Raw genomic sequence first — 26,755 nt, 5'->3', positions numbered from 1 at the left:
ACATTCTCATGACTTCTATTTGTTTTCTGTTGTTTTATTTTGAGGAAGTAATCACATGGATCATAAATTTCTTCAGCGAATTCCAATAACAATCATTACCCGGGTAAGCAAAGACATGCTTGAATGCATGGGGAGCAGGCATAAGCACTGCACTGAGCCGTGTGTTCACACCCACACCTCACTGGCTGAGTCGGTGAGGCAGCAGCTATCCAAATACAGCCTGGAAATCTGTCACATCGAAGTTCTGCTCGCCACAGGGCCAGTCACTGCCTGAGCTGGACGATATAAATCAAAGCAGAAGCTTCTCATCACCCTCGGCCAACACCACCCCAGAGACAGTTTCATGATCAGGCAGCTCAGGCAACATTCCACATAAAGTCAGAGGGATAGACAACTGTGGGGGACCCTGAAGGGCAGGAAAAGGGTCCAGGCTCTCAGCAGAGAACAACAGCAGGGTTTTTCCTCAGTAAAATAAATTTCCCTCTCCACATCAACCATTGCAGAGGTTTAGGGTGAGAGAGAATGCGGTTTGCAGTCCCGTCTGGGAAGCTGCTGCCTCTGAAGCTCACAGGAGTCATTCCATTAGAAGTCTTCCCCAGGAACAGGACAGCTGGGGAAAACCTTTCAGTTGATACTCCCCATCACATGAAAAAAATGTTATTTCACATCATTAACATAATTTTGGCAATTCAGACAAAATACTTCAGTGAGAGTCATGGGTTTGGGTTTTTTGGGGTTTTTTTTGTTTTGTTTTTTGTTTGTTTGTTTGTTTTTTTGTTAAGCAGTTGTTTTCTAAACAAATATTCTCCTTTTAAATTCAGAGAAATACTAAATTTTCAAATTGAGTTCAGTGAGGCTAAAAAAAAGAGAAAACTTAGCCAAAAGTCTCAGTAGTAAACTAATCATACCTTTGAAAGGAAAAAAGAACTGTACATTTGAAGAAAAGTCCACTGTAATTTTTAATTTTTATTTTATTACTATTTTATTAGTTTTTGTTTTGATTGACTCTTGGACTTTATTCTGACTTCAACATTCATTAGCAAACAGCAGGATCAGAGATATACATTGCTCTAATCTAAAAATATCAGCTGCATTTAACCTGGGGGAGTGGCAACCCAGGGCATGCCACAGGCTAACCACCAGCCATCTGCCAGGTATTCTCCTGGTTTCTCACCTGCTCTTTGTGCAGAAGTCCCACAGGAGGAAGGAAATGGATCACCCTGCTTTCAGCTCTGCAGACCAAGCACACTTGGCTGCTAAGCAGTCTACATGCTACAGAAGTGCCAAAAAATGGGGAAAAATTACCAAACTACAGTCCTACCGTAACAAAGCAGGTATTTCCAAAACACTGTATCTAGCAAAAGCCTTCCATGATCCACCCAGTTTGTTTCAATGAAGATACTCAGGGTCATAACCAACCAACATCCAGGATTAGCTGGTGGGATTCATAGATGAATCTTTGAAGGGTAGGCTCGGAGAATTTTCTCAAGATTGAGTTACCAGAAACTATGCCAGAATGAACGACACATGCCAACATATGGCAATGGATGCTGCAGCCAGATGCCCCAGAAGGATGTGGCAGCCTGGGGGGCCAATACACACACTCCTGTCAGACGCCACTCTTGTGCCAATTCCTGCAAGCAATGCATACGCCACCCCACAGAGACACACCTTCACTCTGAGCAGAGTGACGCGTGATGGAAATCCCCTGAGCTCACACGGGTCGTGGTGGGGAGAACCTTTAATAAAAATAAATGTTTTCAAAGGGGGCTGAAAAATGACATTTTGGAAAACCTCTTCAAATTCAAAAAAGTGGGTAGTTTCAAAAAAAGGAAGCTGCTTTTCAACACACCTGAGGTCCTCTGCATCAAAATGGGAAGCTGCTCTCATTGAACCTGCACGTACCTCGCATTGTATTGAGCAATCTACTTATTCTCACAGGAAAGAAGAGAAAAAAGCATTATAATGGAAAAGTGGAAATGCTTTCTGTACAATTAATATCCCACCCCCAGCCTTTTTTATTCTGATGATGGAATTGAAAATAATATATTTCAGCAGAAGAACAGCCCTCATAAATGTTTTTCAAGTAAAACTTTTCTTAGATAGGACAAAGCCTTCACTTGTTGATCTTAAATGAAAAACACCCCTGACAAACAGTGAGTCCCTAGAGCAGTAAGCCTTTTACCCATGTTCTTTCAAAACAACATGACAAAACTACATCAAATATTTCATCCACCTTCAGCCAAGACAGGGTGTCTGGAGCTGTGATGTGCTGCAACCATCAGGCCAACCGTGAGACACTGGCATTCACAGGATCCCAGGTAGTGCCACTAATCTGTATTAATAATTAGATAGCATTCTGTCTGTAGGAATAACTGCCAGAAAATGCGGCAATAACTGTTAATTACAGGGGCCAGTGGTATAAGCTAGACTCTGCTTTGGCTGCTGAGCATCTACAATATCCTCCTTAAAAAAATCTGAACAAACAGAGAAATACTTTTGTTTGTTAGAACTATTTTCTCTCCTAAAAACATGAGGAACAACCCACTTTTCTTTTTTCCCAAGAAGCTACAATATATACATTTATATAAATAAGTATACAAAACTATACACTTCATGTTCATTTACCTACAGACACTATCACAGCAATCCAGCTGGATGTCACCTGGAGAAATGCTGGGGGGCAAAACCCAGGTCTGCTCCCATAGCAGGGGGGTATTGCAACAGGGCCATTGGCAAGGGGACCAGGAGTCTTTTCCTGGAATGTCAGGGACTGCGGCAGCAAGGGTGCACATACAGAAACATACCCCACATAAGGACAGACACACACACTGACAAGACTGCCAACATGGACACACAGATATGTGCATGCTCCTTACACATACAGGTTTGTAAATCCACTGGCAAATCTGCTGTAAGTGGATCAGTAAATCACTTATAATCATCTATGACCCCTCATACACTCACACTCACCAAAAGCACACCCAGTCCATGTCTGTTCCATCCTGCAGTCATTGATTAACCCTTCAGAGAGTGGTTGAGGTGCAGCCATCTCCTAAATTTTCACCCATGTGATTTCAAAATAAAATTAACCCACACTTTGGCTAATTGTTCCTGCACATCAGCTAAGGAGAAGTTTATCACAGTTGAGAATAAACATTCTCTCACATTCAGAGAGCATCTCTCCGAAGTTTCCAATCCCATAGAGACTGCCAATTAACTTCTAATGAATTTGAATATACTTCTGTAACCACACAGTTTGGCCCGTCTTTCTCCCTTATTTTATCTTTACATTAGCCAACACTGGCCAAAGATGTAGTATTTTAACAGTTCTGAGTGGGCTGTCATATTGTAAGAAAACAGTAACATGCAGATTTTTGTAACACTACCGCATTTCCGAGAAGCTATGAGGCACAGAAATCCCATCAATGACTAATGAGTTGTGGGTTAAGGTGGACGTACCTTGCTGAGAAGTCACTGTAGTATTCTCGACCCGTGCTGCCTGCCATAAAATTTTAATGCTGCTTCTGACATATTTATGAAATACCTCACCTAGTCTTTGCAGGATGACAAAAAGATTTACATCTGCAATTACTGCAAGCACACAGGTTTTAGCTATGCACTTTAAACTTTTGTACACAAAGGTATTTAATACAACAAAGGTAGATGATGCCACAGAGCAACCATATTGGAACTGCATTAGGAAAGATTTATTTCTCTATACCAGAGGACAATTGCCCAACTCATCTGAATATGAGATGGCATTGCAATTAATTGCAATCAGGGGTTTGCCCCTTCCCTCTCAGCTGCCCCTGTAGAGTCATCTCCCCTCTCTACCAGCCTCTGGCATGCAGGCTCTTGGGATCCCAGGTGGACCTAGCAGCAGGAATCTGCACTGACAACAGTGATATCAAGATCAGAAAGCCACACTTGGCCATGTGCAGAGCCTCAGTACCAGTGCTGCCAGATATGGGGCTGGGAACACACTGGTGTTCTGTCTGGGTGCTGCAGCTGCCCATACCAGACTGTCTCTCCTTTAGCCTGGTCGATGGGGCTGCTGCAATCTTCTCAAAGCCCCCTTGCACTCTCTGTGGAGTACAGGTGAGTGGCAAAAGGTGGATGAACGACACTGAGAGCATGCAGGGCATTGAGTACACAAGGGGGCAGGGTAGATGAGGGTCACAGAGCAGACAAGGCACATGTGGCAGAAAAGAAGCACAGAGTGGACAAGTGGCACAGGGTGGACAGGAGTCACGGAGCAGACGAGCAGCACAGGGGATGCATCCACACAGAATGGCACTCCAAGCCTCTGTGCCTCCGCACTCCCTAGCTGTGCAGAAGCAGCCCCATGTCACATCAGGGCAGGCCATTTTGCCTCTTTGCTCCAGACTTACCAGCTTGGTAGTGCAGGTGGGATGAAAGGTAAACAACTGACTCAGAGAAAGTTTTGCAATATGGTTTCATGCCAAATTGGTGTAAAAGGTCACAAGAAGTATATTGTGGGATTAAAATATCTGAGCTAGGCAGCAGAAATATTGCAGTTGCTTCAGGTGAAAACATTCCAGTCCATGCTTCATCCTAACTTGAGCCTTTTCTATAATTTTAGCCTTCATAATGACACTGCAATGTGTGGCTACCTCCAGGAATTACACAGTAATTTACCTCACAGCAGAAGATATCATGTTACAAGCCATATTAACATGGACTACAAATATTGTAAAGCCTGGAAATTAAGCATTTTAGTAGCTTGATACATGCACATTGCTGCTGACATTGAGGCTGTCTTCAATTATATTCCAGTGCAGGTGTGGGAACATGCGCAGGAAAGCATCTGCATGACATCAGCACGGTCTCACGCATTCCTCTGGTGCCCCAGTCCTTGGTGACTCCCAGATCCCATCATGGACTGGCCATGGCTCACTGGGGCTGGGGCAGCAGCTCCAAGGGAGGGCCAGGTTCTACCCTTTCTGCCAAGGTGGCAGCATCATTGATAGATGGAAAAGTCTCTTGTGCTCACCCCCTGTGTGGATAAGCTCTACAAGCCACAGAATTCTCAGCATCTCAGCTATTCTGCAAGACCAGGTTTTCAGCCGGATTGCAGGCTTCATCTACCCCTGGACTGGGGCTTTAGCACAGTAGCAGGGTCTGCTTTCCCCACTCTGTGATTGTGTTGAGCTTGAAATACAGACACACATCCCCAGAAGAGATTAAGTCAGGTCTTCTTTCTGACACCAGAGATGATGCAAATGAATGTCTGAATGGCAGAAGACAGATAATTTCTCACTTAACTTCCACTGCACTGCTTTGGTTCTACACCACATCCACATTACAGTCATCCATTAAAGGCAGAATAAAATCTTGTCAGTCAGTCTCGCGTGTCTGGGAATGTGGCAGCTCAGTCCTCTGGCACAGTGGATGGGACACTTTGCTGGCAAATGCTTTGTAGCCTACGCCATTTCCAAATAATGTCTGCAGCTGCTTCGCCTGCCTTGATCCAGGTGAATCAGCCAAAAATTGTGCTGAGGAAGAGAAGACACAGGTGGAGAAGGGAGTCTCCTCCCACACTTAGTAAGTTAATTCTTGAGGGCTTGTCATGGTACATGCCCTAGTGCACACCTTACCAGGACCAGGCTCCTCATTGCTGCCTGGCATTATGTTTCCTGACTTCAGTAAATGTGCAAGAATCAAAGACAAGCTAGCCTGAGCTGAGATGGCTCCTTCACCCTGAAGAAGGCTGGTAGGAGACAAAGATGTGGCCACACCAACACCCTGTGCCCACACCTTTAACAGGCAGGCATTCTCCCAGCTGGGTTTGTCCCATCAGGGAGTTTGTGCACACCTCTCCACACGAGTACAACATCCGTGTTCAGCCAGCAGTTACTTGTGACAAACTGTTGGTGGGGTAAAGCACCCAAGACTGACAGGATTTAATGCAACTGCTGCTGAAAGGACATCAAGTCAGTACAAGAGTGCAGCTTTTAGTGTTTTTATGTAGTAATTGAGGAAGTGATATTTAAACTTCCCAGCTTACTCTACAGTCACTGCAGAGCCTTATCCCCAACCTAATAAGGTCATAAGATACAGGTGACTTTTTCTCATCTGAAGTGCCCCAGTGCCATATTTGCTGATAGAAACAAATGAACACATACTTCTTTCTGGAGACTTCTCAATTCCTCATGCAGACTGTCCCTCTTCTCCTGGCCCAGAACATGCATCCCATGAGTAGGAGACACATCCTCAACTCTCAGCTCCTGTATACCCTGTCCAGGGGTTCACACCTGCCTCACACAGCTGACCACACAATAGGTTTCCAACACAAACTCTGCTTCCTACAGATGAATAGCCTCTGCTTTAAAATGTGTTTTCAGAGGAAATTTCTGCTGTGAAATAGGGATAGTACTTGGAGCACCTTCCTTCATTTTTACTACAGTATGTCACTTTGATTAAAAGTTCTCACTTAATTTTTCTTTCTTTCTGTTACCCCATTTTATTTCTTTTGCACTGATCACATTACACTGAATTGCACTGCACTGCAATATATTGTAATGCCCAAGCATTTTCACTTGTTTTGATAAGTCTCAAGGAATCGAGAAAATCCTGGGAAGAGAATACTTTATTATCATAGCATTTCAATTTGTGCCATTGGCATAAGCTCTGAGAACTGGAGTTTACCACAGGGTAGATGTTCTATGTTCAAACAGTCCTAACTGCAAGCAAACCCTCTCCAGCAACAATCATAAAGGAGTCAAACCTACCATCTCAGAAAATAAGTCCAGCAAGTAGCAAAAATACTGAATTCATACACAATGGCCTGCAGGAGAATGGCTGCTAAGTCCCCTCAAAACCTCTACAGGGGTCATTCTCCCATGGCAGAGGGAATGCTCAGGGAGCTGGGGATGCTTGGGTTCAGGATCTAGTCTGCAGCATTCTCTTGGCCACAAAAATGCTGGAAGCAGGAGGCTTCCATCTCATTACAGGACAACTTCTTGACACCTTGAAGCTGGGCTGATATTGAACCCCTGTCACCCTGAGCTAGGCACATTACTCAGAACATTCAGAAATCCAGGCTGGGGATGGTGTATGAGAAGCCCCCTCTGAGACAAGAATCTCAGCAAGAGATGGGCTAGCCAGGGTCTAAAGCTCAGGAGGAAAGAAAAGGCATCATCCCAACCCTCACCACATGGAAGCACTGCACAGTTGGGCCATCGAGCTCAGATGTGATGGGAACACAGACTTTACTCTCCCATCGCTGTTGCCAGCTGCCATGCTGTGTAGTATGGCAGAAAAAGAGCAGCCGTGTCACATCCCTGCCCAAGGACACAGTGGGCCAGGAAGTGCTTTCCACTCTGCTTACTTTGGGGATCTCGGCATTTGCTCATTGTCAAACACAATCTGTCTGGAAACTGCCTGATTGATTTGATGGCTGGTCGGGCTGTTTCACACACCCCACATGTAAGGTCATCCGATGCCTGAGCCACAGCTGGCAGCCCTGACAGATGCTGGGCACTTCACAAGGCTCAAAGCTCCGACAACTTGCTGTTCTCAACCATAACACTTTGGTAATCTCCAAAATTTTAAAATTTTGTGTGCTGACGTAACACAACGGAGATATAAGCATGAAAAACAGAATGCTCAGAAATCATAATCTGTGTGGTGTGCTCTCACATGGCTATTTCTCTTCTCTGAAATACCACACTATGTGCAAGGCAGTTGAGTTCAGCTCTGCAAGTCCAGATCAGCTCTAGCTGTTCTTCATTACTCATAGGCAATGCCTGTGTGAGGCTCAGAACACTGGGCACTTGAATCATAGAATCACAGAATAACACAATGGTTCGAGTTGGACAGGACCTTAAAGTTCATGTAGTCCCAACACCTGCTATGGAACTACCCCAGGAACTGTACCATTCCACTATCACAGGTTGCTCCAAGCCCCTCCAACCTGGCCTTGGACAGTTCCAGGGATGTGCAGCCACAGCTTCTCTGGGCAACCTGTGCAATGTCTTACCATGCTCATAGCTCTGCTACACTAATCCAACTGCAGCTTTCCAAAATCAGAACTAATGTAGGTCTCATGGCTTTCTGATTAGTTATCCTTTCCTTATTGTGTTTTCACCAAAGGACAGCTATAATGTCTATAATGAACAAGAGCAAACAGGAGTGGACCCACGAAATGCAGAGGATGCAGCAGTGTGCCTCACCCTTGGCATGCCACATCTGCCTAGACACCAAGCTGTCACAGCCAGCACATTGGGGATGCATCACCTGGGCAGCCATTGTCACTGCTGTCTTTGAGAGTCAGCTGAACAATGATCTATTAGCAAACCCTCTGTAAAGCTGTTCCTGCCTTTGCAAAGGAGGATGGCAGTGCCCCTGCACCCTCTACATACAGGGGGAGTGTCCTTAGTGCCCAGAAGAGACCCTGGGAGCTGCCTGGGTAGGGCTGAACTAATCCTGCAAACTCTTAAAATCAGACCCATGTGCCAGGTCCTACACAGCATATTACTGAGCTTTTAATACATCATCTTTAAATTTCCACCTCTAGATATTTTGGGGCAGTTCATTGTAGCTGCCAGCACAAGGGGTCTCAAAATTATTGTATTGCAGAGGAAGGAAAAATGTTTAGTAACATAACCTCCCCTTAAAAGAAAAGAAACAAACCAGCAACAAAAGACTTCCTAAATTTTCACTATTGCTTTTATAACCCCAATCTTGCTTAAAGGTGGGCCACTGAATGATCATTAACAGAGAACCATTCCCACCTGCCATGAGGGTCTCCCTGTGGGTACCTTGGAGAGGGAATGGTCCCATGGCTCCCTTCTGGGGATGCAGGACAGAGCCCTGTGCCACCAGCTGCATGCCTCTCCCTCTCTCCTCCCATCTTCAGGGACCATGGGCAGATATTGTGCAGCAGCAGCCCATCATTGCCCAGTGCACCATCCTCTGCAGTGATGCTCCATGAGCTTTGCAGCCACAGACAAACTGGAAGTCTTGGCTCAGGCTCCAGAAGAAATTATCACAAGCCCTGGTTTCCAGCCCTCAATACTAAAAACCCCCAGCCTCAACACTCTTTGATCCAAAGAGCAGCTTAACTTGAGCACTGGTATCTGAACAGAGCACTCCCCTATCCCAAGGGAGCATCACTCAGCTGCTGGAGCCCCAAACCCTGGCACCATCCTGGGGTGGGGAGGGGACAGTTCTGGCATAGAGGTCTGGCTGGAAGATGCACCCCAACCCACAGCCCCCCGTGTCACCACTGCTGGCTCACGAGATAGATGGATTTGACTGAAGGTAGCCAAACTGTCACTCAGGAGGTGCCCCCTCGGTACTCTTCTGGCTGGATCTGCTGGAGGATGGGCTTGCCTGAGCCCCTCCTGTCAGGGATTTCAAAGGGAACAAGCAGCTGAGTGGAGATCTGACAGCTCGGCCGAATTAGGGCTATTTGCATGCTAATTTCTACAGTGCTTAACTCACTGGCAGACCTAGAGCGAGAGGCAGCCTCTGCATGTTTGGAACAATGCTTGACTGATCTAGCTGCGTTAACGAGCAAATTATGGTAATTTTGTTATTACAAATGCATAGAAATTTCCAAAGAGTAGAACAATACAATATGTTTTCTCTCCTCCTCCTCCTCACTCCTACATACCGACCTCTTTGTTTATACACACTTCACCTTGCTTACTTATGTTTAGATATGCACAATGTCTTACCTCGACAGGAAGAGGCAGAAATTAGGGACAGAGCAGAGAGGGCCAGCAAAGCAGAGTGGTCTGCCTTTGCCACGCGTGGGACACTGGGGACCACATCCTCAGCTGGAGTAAAGAGCAGAGAGCCTCACGTGAGCAGAGACCCCAGGTGAGGATTGCTCTGCAAGGGGAAGGTGGATCAGTAGGTCCAAAGGCTGTCGGCTTTCCAGCTTTTCATCTTCCTGCCCTCCTCAGCATAATTTCTAAGTCAATGTAATGCAATTATAGTTGACAACATCATATTGAAAACAATGTAGATTTTATCTATATTCTGTGCAAGCACAGTAATTACATTCCTGACAGATGAGAACCAAAACATTTCTCTAGACTTCCAAGATTCTGGCAGACCCTCATCCAAAATGTACATGAGCAGAGGATAAACATATACCATTTACCTAACTGTTTCATTATTAACTAAGGGAATCATTTGTCAGCTGGTATGCAATTTGCCCCAAGATATTTGTGATGGCATATCACATACTCCATAGGTGATGAAACTTCCCTGGGATTTGTCTTCCAAGACTACAAAAGGGTGGGGAGACACTTCCATGGAATAGCCTGAGACTTGGGGAAAAATGCAAAAAGTTTGCTTAACCAGAGAAAGCAACATCAGTACTTCTGCCCTTTGGTAGCAGGTCTTCTGACTGCAGCATTGAAGCCTTGGATATTTTCATGAGTGTCTTCAGGGGCTGAAGTTGTCTTTGGGGTGCACCAGGGGACATCTGGATTTGGGGTTGAGCTGCATGAGCTGTCAAAAAGGTACAGGTGGCTGTAATCCAAACACACATACCTATCCCAGCCAAGAAGCAGCACGGAGCAAGTGGAACTGATGGCACACTTGGGCATCACTCCCAAGCTCTGAGGAGGTAACTTGCAAACTTTCTGCTTCAGAAAAGAATTGTTAAGGTTGATTCCTTATTTGCTTTAGGTCCATCTAGCATAAAGGGCCAGAATCTCCTTTTACTCTCACTGGGCAGAACAATGTCAGTGTTCAAGTAACCAAGCAATTCCAGCATTATGCTGGACAACAGAAGAGGACCTGGTTCACTGATGTCCTCTGACATCCCACACACTGCAATTTGGTTTCTCTGCCCCTGGTTTTAGGCATTTTATCTCTCAGCTGCTTCTCATTTATTTTCTAAATATTGTCACGAGATTACAACATGCTGCTGCCAAACTTTGGCAAAGGTAGAGCCAGATTAAAAATTAAAAAAAAAAAAAAAAAATAAAAAAAAAAAAACACCAAACCCTAAAAAGATAACTATTAATAAAGTCTTCAGTGTGCCAGTGGACCAGTGAATCCAAATTCCACCAGTCTCTACAGACTGGATGCTGGTAGTCCCACTCATCCAAACATCTGCCTCCTAACCCCTCCAGGACACAAGGATGGCGTTCTGGCCCCCTGCACCCCTTGCTGCAGGCTGGGTGCCAGTGGACTGAGGAAAGGTACTATTCCTCGCAGACTCACTATGAGGAACAGCCTGAACAGAAAGAAGTCCACATAGCCTTACTGCTCCTCAGCCTCAATACCTGCCAGGACAATTAAAAAATTAATTTGAAAGCCATGTGTTTTGTTTGCAACATCATCTCCTTCCCCTTCACAGATTAGAGCAAGCATCTTCTCCTAGATAAAAGATTGCTAATGACAGCATTGCTATTTTTTATGCCTTTCTTTTCAAAGCCCAGTTTTGAATGTCAGTGTTTTCAGGTCCCTTTAGTCGGGTAATTGCACATAGACTTCTTATAAAGGAAATTCATTTGTTCAGGGTCACTGCATGGTTTTTCATTAAAAACAAATTACCGGTGTTCAGAAAGGACATCTGGGTTTCAAGAGTCCCATTAATGACTATATTCTCAGCATCACTATTCTGGAGAGTCTACCCTTTCCTGTCACCCAGTATGCAGAGCCTGCCAGGAGAGGAGGGGATGGGGTGAACAGCAGCCCTGGGGAGGAGAAAAGGGGTGGCAGAGCAGGGGCTTTAACCCTGGAGTGGTGAAGAAGGAATGGGGAAAGGGGACAGAAACTGAGGGGAAACAGGGGGTGCTGTCCCAGCACTTCTGACACAAAAACTGGAATAAGGATTTAAGTGAGTTATCATGGCTGCTTGCATATTACCTGTGTCCAGCTCAGCTGCAGCATCGTAAGCATGATGGCAAGGGCACACACACACACTGGTGAACACAGCTGTGGTTTGTCCAAACCCCTGTCTCAGCAATGAAATTGCTGCAAGCCCCTCTGCCCCACTGCTGTCAGGACTCAAATGGGACACAGCTTCTGGGATGGGTTGCTTGGAGCAGGCACACATACTGTAGCTCTTGCACCACTCCTCATATTTCCCCTCTGTAGCATTGCTGATGGCCACCATCTGCCCCACACATGGGAGAACAGTGACCTTCAGATACGTCTTGGGAGCAGACCCACGGACACAAGTAGTGATCTGTGAAGAGAGACCTGATCTGGTGCTGGAAAGAAACAGGCTGGTGGTTGTGAAGCTGCAAAGGATCAAGAAAAGACCCCAGGCAACCAGCACTGGTCCCTGTCACTATGCCAGCTCCAACCAGCAGGGCAGCAGAGCCCATGAAGGAGGAGGAACAGCACTGGAGAGAAAGCCCAGCCTTCCAGAGGTGAGGGAGATATGGCAATTGTATGGTCTCTGTGACCAGCCAACAGCTGCTTCAGAAGCTGTGCTTCCATTCAAACACTTCACCTCAGGAAAAGGCCCTGAGGCCCCCACACAGGCCACAGAGTAAAACCCCTGCAAATATTGCATTTCCCAGTGTACACCCAGCTTGACAGCTTCCTGACTCTATCCCTACTCACAGTATCAGGCAGAAGCATGTGAATTTCTGCAGCACATTTCCAGCAGTGCCTCAGTCGAAACACTGAGTCATGGAAGGACCAGTCATTTCAGGATGGAAAGGTTTTCAGGCGGTCTCAATAGCATTCTCAGTGCAGGATCAGCAATAAGGCCAGGGCAGAATACTCAGGGTTTCACCCACCATGGCCTTAAAAACCCTCAAGTATGGAGACTACACAACACCTCAGCAACCTGTTCCACTACTGAGCCCATCTCTTGGGCGTAAAGTTTGCAGACTTTTGTCATAGCCAGTTGCATCTTGCTTGTTTTGAGTTCTGCCAATTATTTATTTGTGTTAATGGGGCTCAAACCAGTACTACTCCCATTATGAGTCCCTAAGTTCCAAGTGAGGGGGGATAACTCCTTCTTTCCAACTCCTGCCCAGAACAATGCTCACCACTCTCACAACCAGTGCAGACAGCAGACTGATGCTTAGCTCTCAGCCTGCCTCATCCCTCCAGGAGCTAAACAGTCTTCAGCCTGTTTTGTAGCAAAGTGCTCCTTTTCCTGGTGCAGGATCACTTGGTTTGTCCTTGCTGGGTTGCATGCTCCTCCCCAGCCTGCCTATGTGCCTCCAGTAGGCTCCTGAACACCTGATAAGATGGGCTCTCTTGTAGTTGTGGATGAAGTTGTGAACCAAGAGAGACCTCTAGCCGTGCCCTGCAGTTCTATGTGTGGTACCAGCACCCACCTGGAGTGTGGCATTAGGCACTACCTCTGAGCTTGACCACTCAGCCAGTTCTTTTCCCACCTACATACCCATCTGTCCCTACCATGGCATTTCATTTGCACCCTGTGACATCAGAGCACTGTGGGTGCTGGCACCTCAGCATAGCTCAGACAGCTCCCCTGCAGTCAATTCTGCAGGGTGACAGACACCAAAAGGCAGGAGAAGCTTGCAGGGCCAGTGGCCTGCAGAGGAAACACATTCATGGAAGCCTCAAACAATGCCAGCTGTCAGTCCCTAAAGCTCCAGACTGAAATCAAACCATGTGTTTGCTTGTTTGGTTCCTTCAGAGAAAAGCATTTGAATAGTTTATTCTCTGCCATAGCAGACAAGCCACATAAAAATGGAAATTCACTGTTGATATGCAAGTCCCTTGTTTTGCAGGAAAGGAAGGAGGAAATGCGAAATTTTGAGCATGTGTTTGAACAAGTCATGGAGACGCAGCAGAAACTGGCTCCTGTGTACCTCCTTGCCTGTGCGAGAGATAAGGAAGGACCTGGGTCTGGCAAGAGGCAAAAGTGCCCCTGTTAATATGAGCAGTGACGGGGGGGGGCTGGAGAAAAGATACGGGCAGAACATGAAGCTGAACCCACACATCTTGCAACTGCAAGGGAGTGTGAAGGTCTTCCATGCCCCATAGGCAAGCTGCAGACCCCAGCAGGTGTGGGAGAAAAACCCAGTGTGGTAAGGGCTGGGTTTACTCACATCAGTAGGGGCAATGGCAGTAGCAACAAGCATGCAACAAAACACTGCTTACGTGTTATCATGTATACATTTCTCCCATGTCTCTAACCACTTAACTCACACAATTGCTTAATTACAAGCAGAAATTCATGGCTACTGATTAAAAATCTTATCAAGGAAGCACATTTCTAGCAAAAGCTCCAAAAACTAGAACAAGGCAGAGGCATGTAGTGAAATTAATTCCTGAGAGCTGGCAGAACAAACACATGCCTGTGCTTGGGCATGACAATTTGGCCATTTTGGAACACGCAGAGGTGTGCCAATGGTAGCAGACTGGATCTGTCACCTGCCTTACTGTCAGCCCCTCAGGGACTGTGGTGCTTACCCTAGCAAGGCTCTAAAACTGGTTCTGCGAAGGACAGGAGTCAAAGAAGGATTGAGAAGGCATTTTGGATGCTAGTTAGCAAATTCTCACTTAAATGAGACAGAGAACCTACAGGAATTGCAGCTGACCTTCACACTAGCTGGAGCAGAAGGTTGTTATTAAAGGAACCAGTGACAGGAACAGTGCAGTTATTCAATATAATGGGTCACACAAGCCTATATGTAGTTAAAAATAAAATCTATTACCTGGGAAAATCAGCTCAGATGACTCTACATCACTGAACCTACACTGCACCTCCTCTGGCTGAGCACCATTAAGCCCCACATCCTGCAGCTCTGCCAACCCACCCTAGCAGCTGCTCCCAAAGAATTGGTAACGCCCCAGAAAAGACAGGAGTGCTGTGGCCCCACCACTCCTTGCAGATCTGCAGCCAGCAGCGTTGAAGGCTGGCATCAGTGATGTGACACACCTGCAGAACCTGCTCTGCCCACCCCTGGCACCTGCACAACTTCTGCTTCTGCTGCCAAACAGGCAAGCAGTAGCCACCAGCTGGCTCATGCCACCTGGCATTTCTGACTGTGAGGCTCCAAAATGGGAAGGAAATTACAGAAACAGAGTGTCCTAGGAACAGCCTGGTGTCCCCATGAGTCAGGTTTTCATGGAGGAAGTCTGAGGTCAGGACATGTCCAGCCCCCAGGGCCAACGGCCTCAGTACTGGGGCAGCACAGAGGGACAGTGCTGGGAGAAACCAGGTGAGTTAGAGCAAAGCCTGAGTCAGGTGAGTAGAGCCTGGCACAGCTCAATATGGAGCAATCGCCAGGCTCCACAGAAGGGAGGCTGGGAGCTCCTTCAGCATTTCAGTGCCAACACTTTGCCTTGGCACTCTGCAGGTGAGCCTGGTGCTACTTCACTCAGGATCACACCACACCTGCCCTTCAGCACTGTGGCTTCTACTTCAGCACAAAACATTTACAGCATGCAACATTTCTCTCCTGAAATACTATTTGTTTTCCTTTTATCTTTTCTTTCTCCTCTGCTCTGAAGACTCACCAGGCACCATTCCTGTCAGTGCTGGAGCGGAGTAGCTGCCCTGTCCAGCAGGAGGGACGTGTGGAGGGTATCCTGGGAGGGTTGTACTTGCCAGCTCGCGACCTGAGGAATCAAACCAACAAATCACCACGTGAGCATTGCGACAAGCAGACATGGTTTTACATCTCCCCAAGCACCCAGAACACAGCCATGCATTTGTCATCACTGCTCTGCGAGGACCAGCATGGGATTTCCAACCTGGCAGGGAGGGCAGACACAGTTTTGTTTTCTCTATAAGCTGCCACAAAGCTCCAGTGAAGTGCAAGACTGTAAGAAGAAGAGCAGAGCTCTGCAGGGAGAGGAACGCACCCGCCTGAACTCCAGCTGCTCACCCCTACTCCCAGATTCCTCCAAAGCTTAGATTTGTAAAGTCAACAGCAGTGAAATGGGAAATAACACAGATCTTAATGACATTTTGCCAGAAAACTCCCTAGAAAATCACATGCAAAGGCTGAGACTGTTTGAGATCTATATACAATGCAGGGCATTTGTTTTATCTCTAATTAAAGAAAAAAAAAAAAACAACCAAGGAACAAACACACAAGGCATTGAGACATGAAGGTGGTTGAAAACATAGTTTGTCACAGTGCCACATGAAGAGTTAGATTTGCAGACACAGCCTGATGCACTGGTCTTTCCTTAGCCACAGAAACATGGGTTTTAGTCAAGTAGCCACAGGACTTCCATGAAAATAATCCCACAAAAGCAGGAAGTAGGATGTCTTACATCTCTCTCTGCCCCTGGATCAGGGGTCTGGGCTACCCCCTCTTCCTTCACCCTCCCCCAGACGCATCTCCTGTCACCTTCGAGGACATGTTTCCGCTGGCAGTGCAAAGACAGGATGTCAGATATCATGACTCACAAAGAGCCGCAGAAGTGTTTCCTCAGTCATGCCTGGACTCTGCTCCCATGTGGAGGTTCTGGAACAGTCACCATCCCTTCAGGCCGCCACAGTGAGATTTTGGGTAAACCACTGTCAGCTGTGGCCACAAGAGACCCTCCAGAAGAAAAGGATGCTCCTGTGATCTCATCAGGCAGGATCCATCCCTCACCCCAGAGGAAATCCTGGAGCCCACTCATGGTCTTCTGGGCTCCAATGGCATCCTTGGGCAGAACACTTAGCAAAGGGGAAGCTGCTTACAAGACACACACAGGTGCCTGGTAGCAGTGACCCTGCAACACCATGGCTTGGTCAGCAGCTGGACGTAGGCTGTGCAATCCACTCCCAGTGTGACACACTACCTCAGGCACCACTTTAGTTCATGCACCCACCCCAGACCCACCCCCCTGGCTCTGCCACCAACTCTGCCAGCTGTGAAGTGGCTTTTCCAAGGCCAGGGGAAAATGAGGGGTCCATCAGACCCAAAGCACAGCTCAGAGGCAGTGCCACTGCATAAGAGCTTAGCTCTGAAAAGGTGAGGGTACACCTCAGTTAAGAGGAAGATACTCCAGACTGCATGAAGCACCTGGCCCTTCTGCTCTTCCAACCTCTACAGGACAGGGGCCACTTTGGCACCAGTCAGCTCCAAGATCCTGTTGGCCTAAAACAGCTCATTAGCAAAAATCAGGTTCCTTCCCTAAAAGGTAGCAGGTTGGATCAGCAAAAGTTATGTGACTTTGTTGATTTTAGCACTACTGACAAGAAAAAAACCTCACAGGTTGTTTTTCATATTGTGTTCTGTAGGCAATTGTTTTTAAGACAGTGAATTTTTTTCCAGGTCTCTAGAACTTGTAGAGATTGAAATGGAACATTTTTACAAAAGCCGAAACAATTATTTTTTAAGTGTTTTTTGGGGTTTTTTTTGGTGAAGATTTTGAGCCTCAATTTCATTTTGATCTAAAAATAAAACTTTAAAATCTTCCTTTATTTGATATCTTTAAAGAAATGAGACTTCATCTGATGAGACAAGAGACAGGTACACAAGTAATTGCAAATTGTGGCTCACAATCTCTGGGTCACGGCCACAAAGGCTGCCTCCCCCTACCCTCAGATGAAGGGGTACATGCCAAAACTCTAGTATTGCTGCAGTGATCTCTTAGCACATGCCCCACTTTCCTCCGCACTCAGTATCTGCAAATCAGGATGCAAGCTGTTCCTCTCAGGTCCTTCCTACAGAATATTTATGGTGCATTCACATCCTAAAAGAATTTAAGGTTCAAAACAATTTATTAATCTGTTCTCCAGTGCTAGGGAGAAGTCACATCCCTTACGGAAGGGCATAATGAATTCTAATTATTCAATACAGGCAGAAAATGGTTATTTTAGATTAACATGTTCTCCCCTCATCACTGCCCTGCTTCCTTCTCTCCCACACAAAATTAAATGCTTTATGTCACCTCTACAGTCTGGAGAATACAAAAGTACCTGCAGTCTACATAAAGTCAGTCTCAGAAGCTAAGTTCACTGCCAGCGCTAGCAGGGACTCAGCTAACGGCTGTCCCTAATGCAGATGAACATTTCCCAGGCTGACTGCTGCCATCTAGGAGCCCTCCGGAGACCCAGGAGGGAAATCAGGACTCCTCTCTTCTTGGTTGAGTGGTGTCACCACAGAATGGCACCACACGCCAGGTCCCAAAGGTGCCTTGACCTGTGGGCAAGCTCCCCCTCCCAAACTGCCCCGCACCGACTACACCCCATGCCTCATTTTCTACAGCTGTCGTAAAAACCTTGACATTTACTTCAGTATTTTGAAATACTACAAGTATTTGAAATACTACACTTTCTTCAAAGCCATTGCCACACCCAAAATTACTAGAATCCCTGTCAAGGGCACTGAGCAACATAACCATCACAAACAATAGTATAACAAGTAGGACTTCTGCTTCTCAGTCAATAAAGAAAATATCACCTATGATCTATTCCACAGGTTTGGGCTGGTTTCCGTTACATCCCATTTCCAAATGAAATGTTCTGTCATGTATCAACAAATCTTCCTTGTAGGGTCCCCACAGCCAGGCCTCAGGCATGGCCTGAGGGGAGGCTGAGGGGGCTGGCCAAAGGTGACTGAGGGCATAGCTACAAGTGCTGCAATCCAGCCTCATCCTACCAATTCCATCCAATTTGCTTTCACCAAAAATGAAAGACTGGAGCATCCCATTCTCTATGACATTTTCTCCCAGTGCTGGCAAGCTTCAACTGCACTATAACAATTAATTTAAGAGAAAAACACTAATCCACCTAGTACAAAGAGAGGCTCCAGGCTGCTCCAGGCTGTTCTGCCTTACTCATACAGGCAAAGCACTCAATAGAAAATGAACATCTACACTTTAGCAGTGGGCCACACAGACATAGGAACCTAGTTCTCTTCAAGACATATTTTTTTTCCTGAAGGTCTTAGTCCTGTGCTTTTTGAAGGTTATTTTAGATACCTAAAGGTAAAGATATGGCAGAAGCAGCTGTGGGCAGTGCTGCCTCCTTGCCTTGCTGGGCTGGTATTGAGCAGGACAGAGTAGCCCAGCTGCCAGCTCCAGCCTATAGAGAAGCTCAACTACAGCAGAGCCTAGCAGGATTTTCCAAGGTAACCAACAATATTTTTCCAACAACCTCTGCCAACAATTTTAAGCTCCAAGTCACCAAAATACCTTTCTGAGTCTTTCCTCCAGTGGCCTCCTCAGGAGAGGCTGGTAGCCCCAGCAGCATCGGTACCTTCAGTGATATCTGCTGACCTGAAACTGGCACGCCTCCATGACAGAAGGAGCACACAACAGCTTTAGTGCCCATTCAGCCTGGACCCTGCCATCTCCTTCATCGCATCACTTCCTCCAAACTGCTTCACCAGGCTCCTTCAGGTACCTGGTGAGCACCTCCAAGGCAATGCTGACCCAACACTCATCTGATTTCCAAAGAGAAAATGTCTTAGGGGGAGCACCAGTGTTGTCATTGTGGAGAGTGGAGTAAACACCTCTGCTATGGACACCCTTGCACAAGTCAAAGCTCTGCACACAGAAGATAGTCAACAAATGTCCATCCTTCCATTTTCACTAGGAACTGGCAACACTTACAGTGAAAACAAATTATCATTTTGCAAAGAAAGTGTAAATAAGTAGTTTTCTTCCATGAAAGAAATTTTTCCACCAGCTACAGGAGAGCTTAACAGCAGCCCCTGCACAGATGAAGCAAGCAGTGCCTGGACATCAGCAAATGCCCCTGCTGCAGGACAAAAGCGCTGGGGCAGAGAGCAGCCTGCAGCAGCAAAGGACTCTTCTCTCTCCAAACCACAGTGAAAAAAAAGGAGGGAGCAGTTCAGAAGCATTCCTCAATCCATCTATCTTCTTAAAAAAAAAACCCAAAAGCCAAAAAGAGCATTTCCAAGTGTGCCTTTGTACACTACTGTGTGTAAACGTGAATCCAATTAACTTCAAATTTAACTACTAATGAAATTATCTCATTTTGCTATCAGCTCAGCTCTCATCCATGGCAGTAATTAACCACTGGGGGTTGTCACTCCCAGACACATGACACAAGGACTCCCCCAAGCTCAGGTGCTTCAAACCCGTGCAGAATTCATTACCCTGACAGTGTGAAAACCCTTCACTTTCAATACCATAGGGCACCAATGCATTTTTTTCCTTTATCTAACAGATTGTCAGTAACAGTATGAAAGAAATGAGCCCACTAGACACGTAATTAATTACAGTAAAGGATACATCAGAAAATGTACGGGGTTCAGGTGGTGGAAGGGGGCTCACAGAGCCCCTTTGCCTCTGTCTCACAACCACCAGCAGGGCTGGTGATTTTCCTCTCCATGATGCACCATGGTCTGCACTGAGGGAAGCGGGGCCTTTGCCGCCGGCCCCATGCTCACAGCAGCTGTGTGATTGCCACTGGCTCAGGAGCATGGTCAAGAATGAGGCAGTTAATGGGGTAATGACACCTTTTCAGAGTCAGGGTTCAATACCAAGAGGTGAGCAATACTGAGAAAGTCAGTCTGGCAGTGTCAGTGAGTCCTCCCACTCTCCTTGCAGGTATCATTACAAGACACGCGACCATCCGAAATAGCTACCCAAAGCAGCGCACACCCCTCTCTGAAATTACAGAAGGCACGACCCAGCACCAGACTGCTCCACCCAGCACAGACCAGCACTGCCCAAGGCTCCACCTCAGGCATTTCTGCCCAAACCAGATCCCCCACAGACCCGTCCAACAGCACAGATCAGAGCCCTCCTGCCCAGATCCACACAGAGGCTGCTGCCTCGCCTGACTCTTCATGTCTTTCCAGAAAACTATTTTCAAAAATGCAGGTTTGCATTAGGCAAACTGGTGATGAATAGATGCTGCCACACCAGCCCACAGAATTGTGCAATGAGCTGGGCAGGTGCTTCCAAGTGCCATCCCATTCAGTCTGGGGTTCTACAGCTCCTTGCCTGGCAGCCTCTGTGTGCAAGGAATCCTTACGCTGATTTCATGCAGGGATGCCACATAGCAGCTGCAGCAGGGCACCAGCAGAATTGATAAACTACTTCCAGAAGGCCTCCCAGATGGATTAACTTGGCTTTTTGACTTCAAAATGACCTTGCATGGTCTCTACGACTCCACATGATGATGGGAGGAGGATGGCACCCCTGCTGTGGTCATGTTCCTGGTCCTGTCACACAGCACCTCCGTCATCAAGAGCCTTCAAACATTGCTGGCAGAGGAAGGGACCTGCACTGGTGCTGTTCTGCTGCTAGGAGCCCAAAGGACTGCTGGCCCCAGGAGTCTGCACATGTTGCTCTCTCTTTGGTGGGCTTTGGCAGCAGTCCTGCCATACCAGGCACCTGCTACCCCAGATATGAGGAAGCTGTAGTGCCTTATAGGAAGGGTTACCATTGCTTAACACCAGGAAAAAAAAAAGTAATTGGCAGTGATACTTTTTGGGTGCTACTTCATCTCTGGCCAGCAAGCCCAAATTTTTAGCCTATTTCAGTGAAATTGGTTACCAACACTGACTTTTATTCTGAAAAATTCCCACTTATAAAAGCTCTTCTTCTTCTGCCCAGTGAAGAACTTGATCATGCTAACCTGGTTGTTTCAACTGTTACCCCAAAGAAAATGTTTTGGTCAAATGCACAATGCTGTTATCAGGATAAGACCTGATGAGTTCCATCAATTGGCTCTTGCTCCCTTTGCCACCTGGGGATGTGTATCACTCAGGATGTGCCCAGGGCAGCAGCATGGGGCACTGCAGTACCCAAACAAGAGAAAAGCTATCTGGTTTTATCACACACAAAATACTTCTCCACAGCAGCAGCACACTCATTACTGCCTCAGGTCCAAAGGCACTGAGCACATGCCCCAGCATTCAGTCCTGCCCAAAAGTCGCTCACACTCTGTATCCCATGGATGCCTGCAGCACGGCATTTCATGCCATTCCACTGGGAAAGGAGATGTCACCAGCACAGGACTCCAGCACACTGAATCGCTGCTGTTAATGAATAACTCCCCTCCTGTGCTCATCTTGCTCTATTTGTGGACATCAAACCAGTGTGGTGTGCTTACTGTGATGAGTTACCTCTCCTGCACCTAATTAGAGGCAGATAAAACAGTGGTAACATACAGATCACCTGTAATGATTTTGCTGACTCGATTATTCTTCTGACAATTAGCTCTGGCTGCCAAAGCCTCACAGGAATGTCAAAGTCTACTTCCTACAAAGCAGGTAATGTCACAGGTATGACCATGAAATCAATAATGAGGCACAGCTCTTGCAGAGGGCATTCAGGTCAGATGGAACAGCCCTTAAATTAAACATTGATAAGCAGAACACAATTATCCATCATGTTTAAGTGCCTGCGTGAAATTAGCAGCCAGGGAATGGGAGCAGTGGGGGAAAGATTAGTGGAGGAGGTATTGAAATGCGCAGTGTCCACTGTGACTGGGGCTGCAAGGGCTCATGACAGTGGCACCATAATCTGCTATCAGAGCCATAAAATTCAGATTAAGCACACTGCATGGAAATAGGGGCTGCAGATGTGGGTCTGTTTTTGTCCTCATCTGCAAAGCAGCAGCAGATGTTTACAGGACTCCAAAGCTGCCTTTCATAGCAGGTGTCTCTGTTACACTTTCCATTGACCCAATTACACTTTTAAAAGAGAGCCAGGGCAGGTAAAAGAGAAAGGAAGGAAGACTGATGCTTTCTGTCAGAGCAAAAATGCAGTGAAAAAGTACAGATTAATTTTCCAGTATGTTTTCTCTGTGATTCCTAAGAAGGAGTCCTGGAGCTACAGAGTGCTCTGCCTGCAGTCCCATCTCCTCTGGACAATCTCATTTGTGCTGCTGCATAAAACTCCTGTTCCTTCTTCTTTGCAGCAACAGAGCTCTTGCACCCTATAAACAACTCAATATTCCACTTGTCACATACTTTTTAGGGTTGCTAGGATGAGATAGTCTTTTCTGCAGATCTAAGCTGCACCATCATCCACCTTGATCTTCAAAGACCACCTGGTTCTTTTGTAACACATGCAAGGTTAGAATTCCACGGGTTGACCCCTTCATTCAACACACACACACTCAAAATGTATTGGAGGGGACATCTACATGGAAAATAGGGAAAAATACCCCAGGCAGACAACATCTTTTCAAGAACACACTCTCACCCTAATTCTTGTGTGGCAAACAACTAGCCACACACTCAAATGCACCTGCATAATTTAGCCTTTCCCTGGCCCATGACAAATGACATCTTCAGGCCTTTACAAGGTTTCTCTTTGTTGAGCCCAGGTGGGGCTAGCAGGCCCACCAGTGGCTGGGGCAGGGTAAGGCACGGCCTGGGTCTCAGGTGCTCACAGCTCTGCGTGTGGAGGGATGTGGGGAAGTGTGGAGGGATGCAGGGGATGCATGGCAGAATGATGGAGACAATCCCACCACATTACATATACACACCACCACAACTTTTAACTTTATCATCTTTCAAGGGGACACCAAAAGGCAAGGAGGGCAGATGGAGGTGAGAGCAAGGATGACAAGAAGTTGTGGGAGGACACGTGGTGGTCTGGATCCATTAAATTCCTTTTTTGGGGCCCTTCCCCTCCCACACGTGCCTGGAGAACAGCAGAGGAGCAGCAGCTGCAGCAGCACCCTGCAGAAGGGGGTTCTTTGGGGGAGGCTGAGTCTGCCTGGCACAGCCTGCAAATCCCACCCAGGTCCATGTCCCTGCACAGCCACTGCCTGCCTAAATCCTGGGAACTGCTGAAGAGCACAATCCCTCCCAAAGGAGGGGCCAAACAGACCCACAATGAGGAGGAGGTGGCACACTACAGAGGTCATGTCACCTTTGCCTTTGTGCCAGGGCAGACAAGACCTTTAATAATGAAACCTTTACAATAAGAGACAGAAATGCCCCAACAGCTTGAATTGTGTAAACCTGGAGTTTATGCAAGCAGAGAGCTATTCATTCAGCATTTAGAAGTTAACGGGTGTATATTGAAAAAGTTCTGAAGATGCTAGAACATTTGATTTTCCTTTTTAAAAAGAAGTTAAATCTCATTTCCAAGGTTAAAATTACTTTGCTATGTAAAATTTAAGATAGTGAGGACTGATACAAAAGGTGTCACAAATACAGCTGAGAAGTGCACACTGCTCTGGGCTGGTTTTACCTTCCTTAGTACTTTCTGTTGTTAAACTTTCTTCAGATCTGGGGTTTTTTAAGGAGGTATTTTCTTTGTCTGTTTGTTGTGGGTTTGGTTTTGTTGGGTTTTATTATGAAATAGACCTGAACAAAGTAAAAATCTTGAATATTTTCACAGTTGTTGGATCTGCAGGGCCCTATCACAGCCAAAAGGATGGACCTTCATGAGCTCAGCAGAGACCCACAGAACAGGCTACAGAGGCACCACCAACAGCCTAAGCTTGAATAAACCCCCGCTGGTTCCTGGTCCAGGGGTCTGTCCCTCCACCAGTGTGGCAGAGAAGCACCTTCACAGATATCAAGTTTAAAGAGCAGGGGAAGGCAGCTCATTTTGGCCCTGGCAGGATGGGATCTTCTGTTGGTTGAGATCTCAAAGATGAGACTCTGCTTACATAATACTGAAACTGATGGAGGTCTTCAACTGGGTTTCAGGTCTGGTCAAATTTCACTGGAAAACTGCCTGAAATTTGCTCCTCTTCTCCTTCTTATTTCCATGGCTCACAGTGTAAGGCAGGAAGAGCCAAAATTGCAGGCAGTTAGGATGTGGGAACTGCTGAAGCAGCGTGAGGGAAGCCAAGCGAGCTTCCAGAGGTTCTGGAAAAGAAATGGAGCAGGGAATGTGGACTGGAAGCACGGATACACAAAGGTGTGTATAGGATGGAGACACACATGGGCTTGTCCTCCTGCTCTGGTCATTTCACTGGTGCCAACTATACTGATCTGCAGTTTTCACTGTTTCAGAAGGGATTCATTGCACACCAAGTGCTCTCCTCAGCAATTTGCATTAGTTTAAAATGACATCAGGTGTTGTCTACAAAGGCAAAAAACTCCATGTGTCTACTTATCTGAGAGACCAGTTAGCCTCCTCCTGTCAAACTGACATGTTTAAAGCAGAGAGAAAAGAAATCCCACATAAAAAGAATGGGCTTACCATCATGGCAGGTCTTAGCCTACAAAATGTTATTTTTTGGTAAAGTGCCATTCATCATGTAGTGTAATTCACAAGCAGCAATGAAATAAAACTTTCAAATAGAAATAATAAAACCAACTTTAAAGAGTTCAGGATTAAATAAATGCAAAAGAAACCAAAATCAAAAGCCAAAATATAACAATTCCAAAACAAAATACCTCTTCCTGCTAAAATGCAGAAAGCGCCAGTTTGGCTGTTTTTCTGCTGTTGAGTACCATGCTTTTGCATTTCATATCACCCCACATCTTAGGTCTGAACAGCCTTACACACCTCACAACCACTGCCAAATTAAAGAAGGGGTTTTTTCGTTGCCTTATTTCTAAAATGTACTCTAGCCAGTATGCTGCATGCAGTGAATGAAAGAAATAGGAGAATTAAACCACGCAATGAAACAGCTTTCTGACGAATAAAGCTATGGAGATTTTAGGCTCCATTTACTCCTCAATCTAATTTTGCCCTCCAATGCACATTATGTCTGAAATGGGATCTCTTGTGGTTTGATCAGTGCTCTTAACGCATGCAGAAGCAACATATTCCCTTTATTGTTGTTTTCCTTCTGCAGCACAGCAATACTTCTAATAAGAGCAGCACAGCAGGCTTGGTGAGACTGTCTCCACAGTAATCACTGTGCTGCTGGAAAGATGCAGGATGACCAAGAGGATCAGCAGCATGAAAAGTTTGTGGTCTGGGGGATCCCTGTTCATGTAAATATACAGCTAGATGCTAAACACCCCAGAAAAATCATTAGGGGACTAAGTTACCAAGAGATATTTAAATAAAACACTTTCTCTTTTCTTCTTTTCCACTGTTTGGATTTTTACAAATGCCCAGAAGATGTTTTCTAGCTTTTCTTTGCAATCAAGAAGACTAGATCAGTATGTCAAGAACTATGAACTCCTCTCACTGTAACAGGACTCCAGACAACTTCTTGGAGCTACAAGGGAAAAACCAAACAGTAGGACCTGTAGTATGAAAAGTAGCATTGTTAGCATTTTACTGTGGTGGCATGGATGCTCCCAAAAACAAATGGATATGTATGGGATGTATGGGGAGAGGTGGCTGGCCTCCAAGCTCTGCCTCATCACAAAATGGAAATCCAGACTTTTTCCAATTGCACAAGTTCAGCCCATTTAACAAACATTTAACCATTACAAAAAGGGACATGCCAGCCCTGAGGAGTGGTCCTGCACATTACTGGGGTCCACAGCCTTAGTTCAGGCTGGTAGCTGCCCTGGGAACAGAGATGCTGCTCCCAAGGGAGAGCCTCCTTCAGCAGCACTCAGATCTTCAGGATTCATCCCACAGACCTGGCTAAAAGACCTCGCTGTCCATAGACAACTCAGAGGGCTCATACCAGGCTGTGCAGTCACCTCCGGGACCTTCCCAGGCACCAGGAAAGTGTGTGAGGAAAAATGGAGATGGCCTGTGAACCACCAGCTGCCACCATGGTCACTTCATGGAGGGCATCTGAGAATGCTGATGACCTGATACCCATCCACCACGAGTGGGCTGCCACTACCTGGGATATGCTGTGCTGTGCTTGCTGTGATATGGACTGCATCAAAAGGCCCTACTGGTACAGATGCTGCTGCAGAGCATCTGTAAGACTATGATATGATATGATATGATATCATATCATATCATATCATATCATAACATATCATATATCATATCATATCATATATCATATATC

The 26,755-nt window shown here is 46.3% G+C and overlaps 1 protein-coding gene across 8 annotated transcripts in view; it reads right to left on the bottom strand.

The window, feature by feature from the left end:
- The window catches only part of PAX5 (paired box 5), a 123,735-nt gene that overhangs the window by 13,743 nt on the left and 83,237 nt on the right, over positions 1 to 26,755 (bottom strand). For 5 of the 8 annotated variants that reach the window (XM_041463306.1, XM_041463305.1, XM_041463310.1 and 2 more), the window contains one exon: positions 15,448 to 15,549. The exons of the other annotated variants lie outside the window; for them this stretch is intronic. In XM_041463306.1, coding sequence (XP_041319240.1) covers positions 15,448 to 15,549 — 102 coding nt within the window. The remainder of the gene's footprint in view (positions 1 to 15,447; positions 15,550 to 26,755) is intronic. 8 annotated transcript variants of the gene reach the window in all.

Source organism: Pyrgilauda ruficollis, unplaced genomic scaffold (assembly GCF_017590135.1).
Source record: "Pyrgilauda ruficollis isolate IOZ18807 unplaced genomic scaffold, ASM1759013v1 scaffold164, whole genome shotgun sequence".
In the NCBI taxonomy this organism is placed as follows: domain Eukaryota; kingdom Metazoa; phylum Chordata; class Aves; order Passeriformes; family Passeridae; genus Pyrgilauda; species Pyrgilauda ruficollis.
Note: the sequence above shows the minus strand (reverse complement) of the source record. Positions and strands in the feature narration are given on the sequence as shown.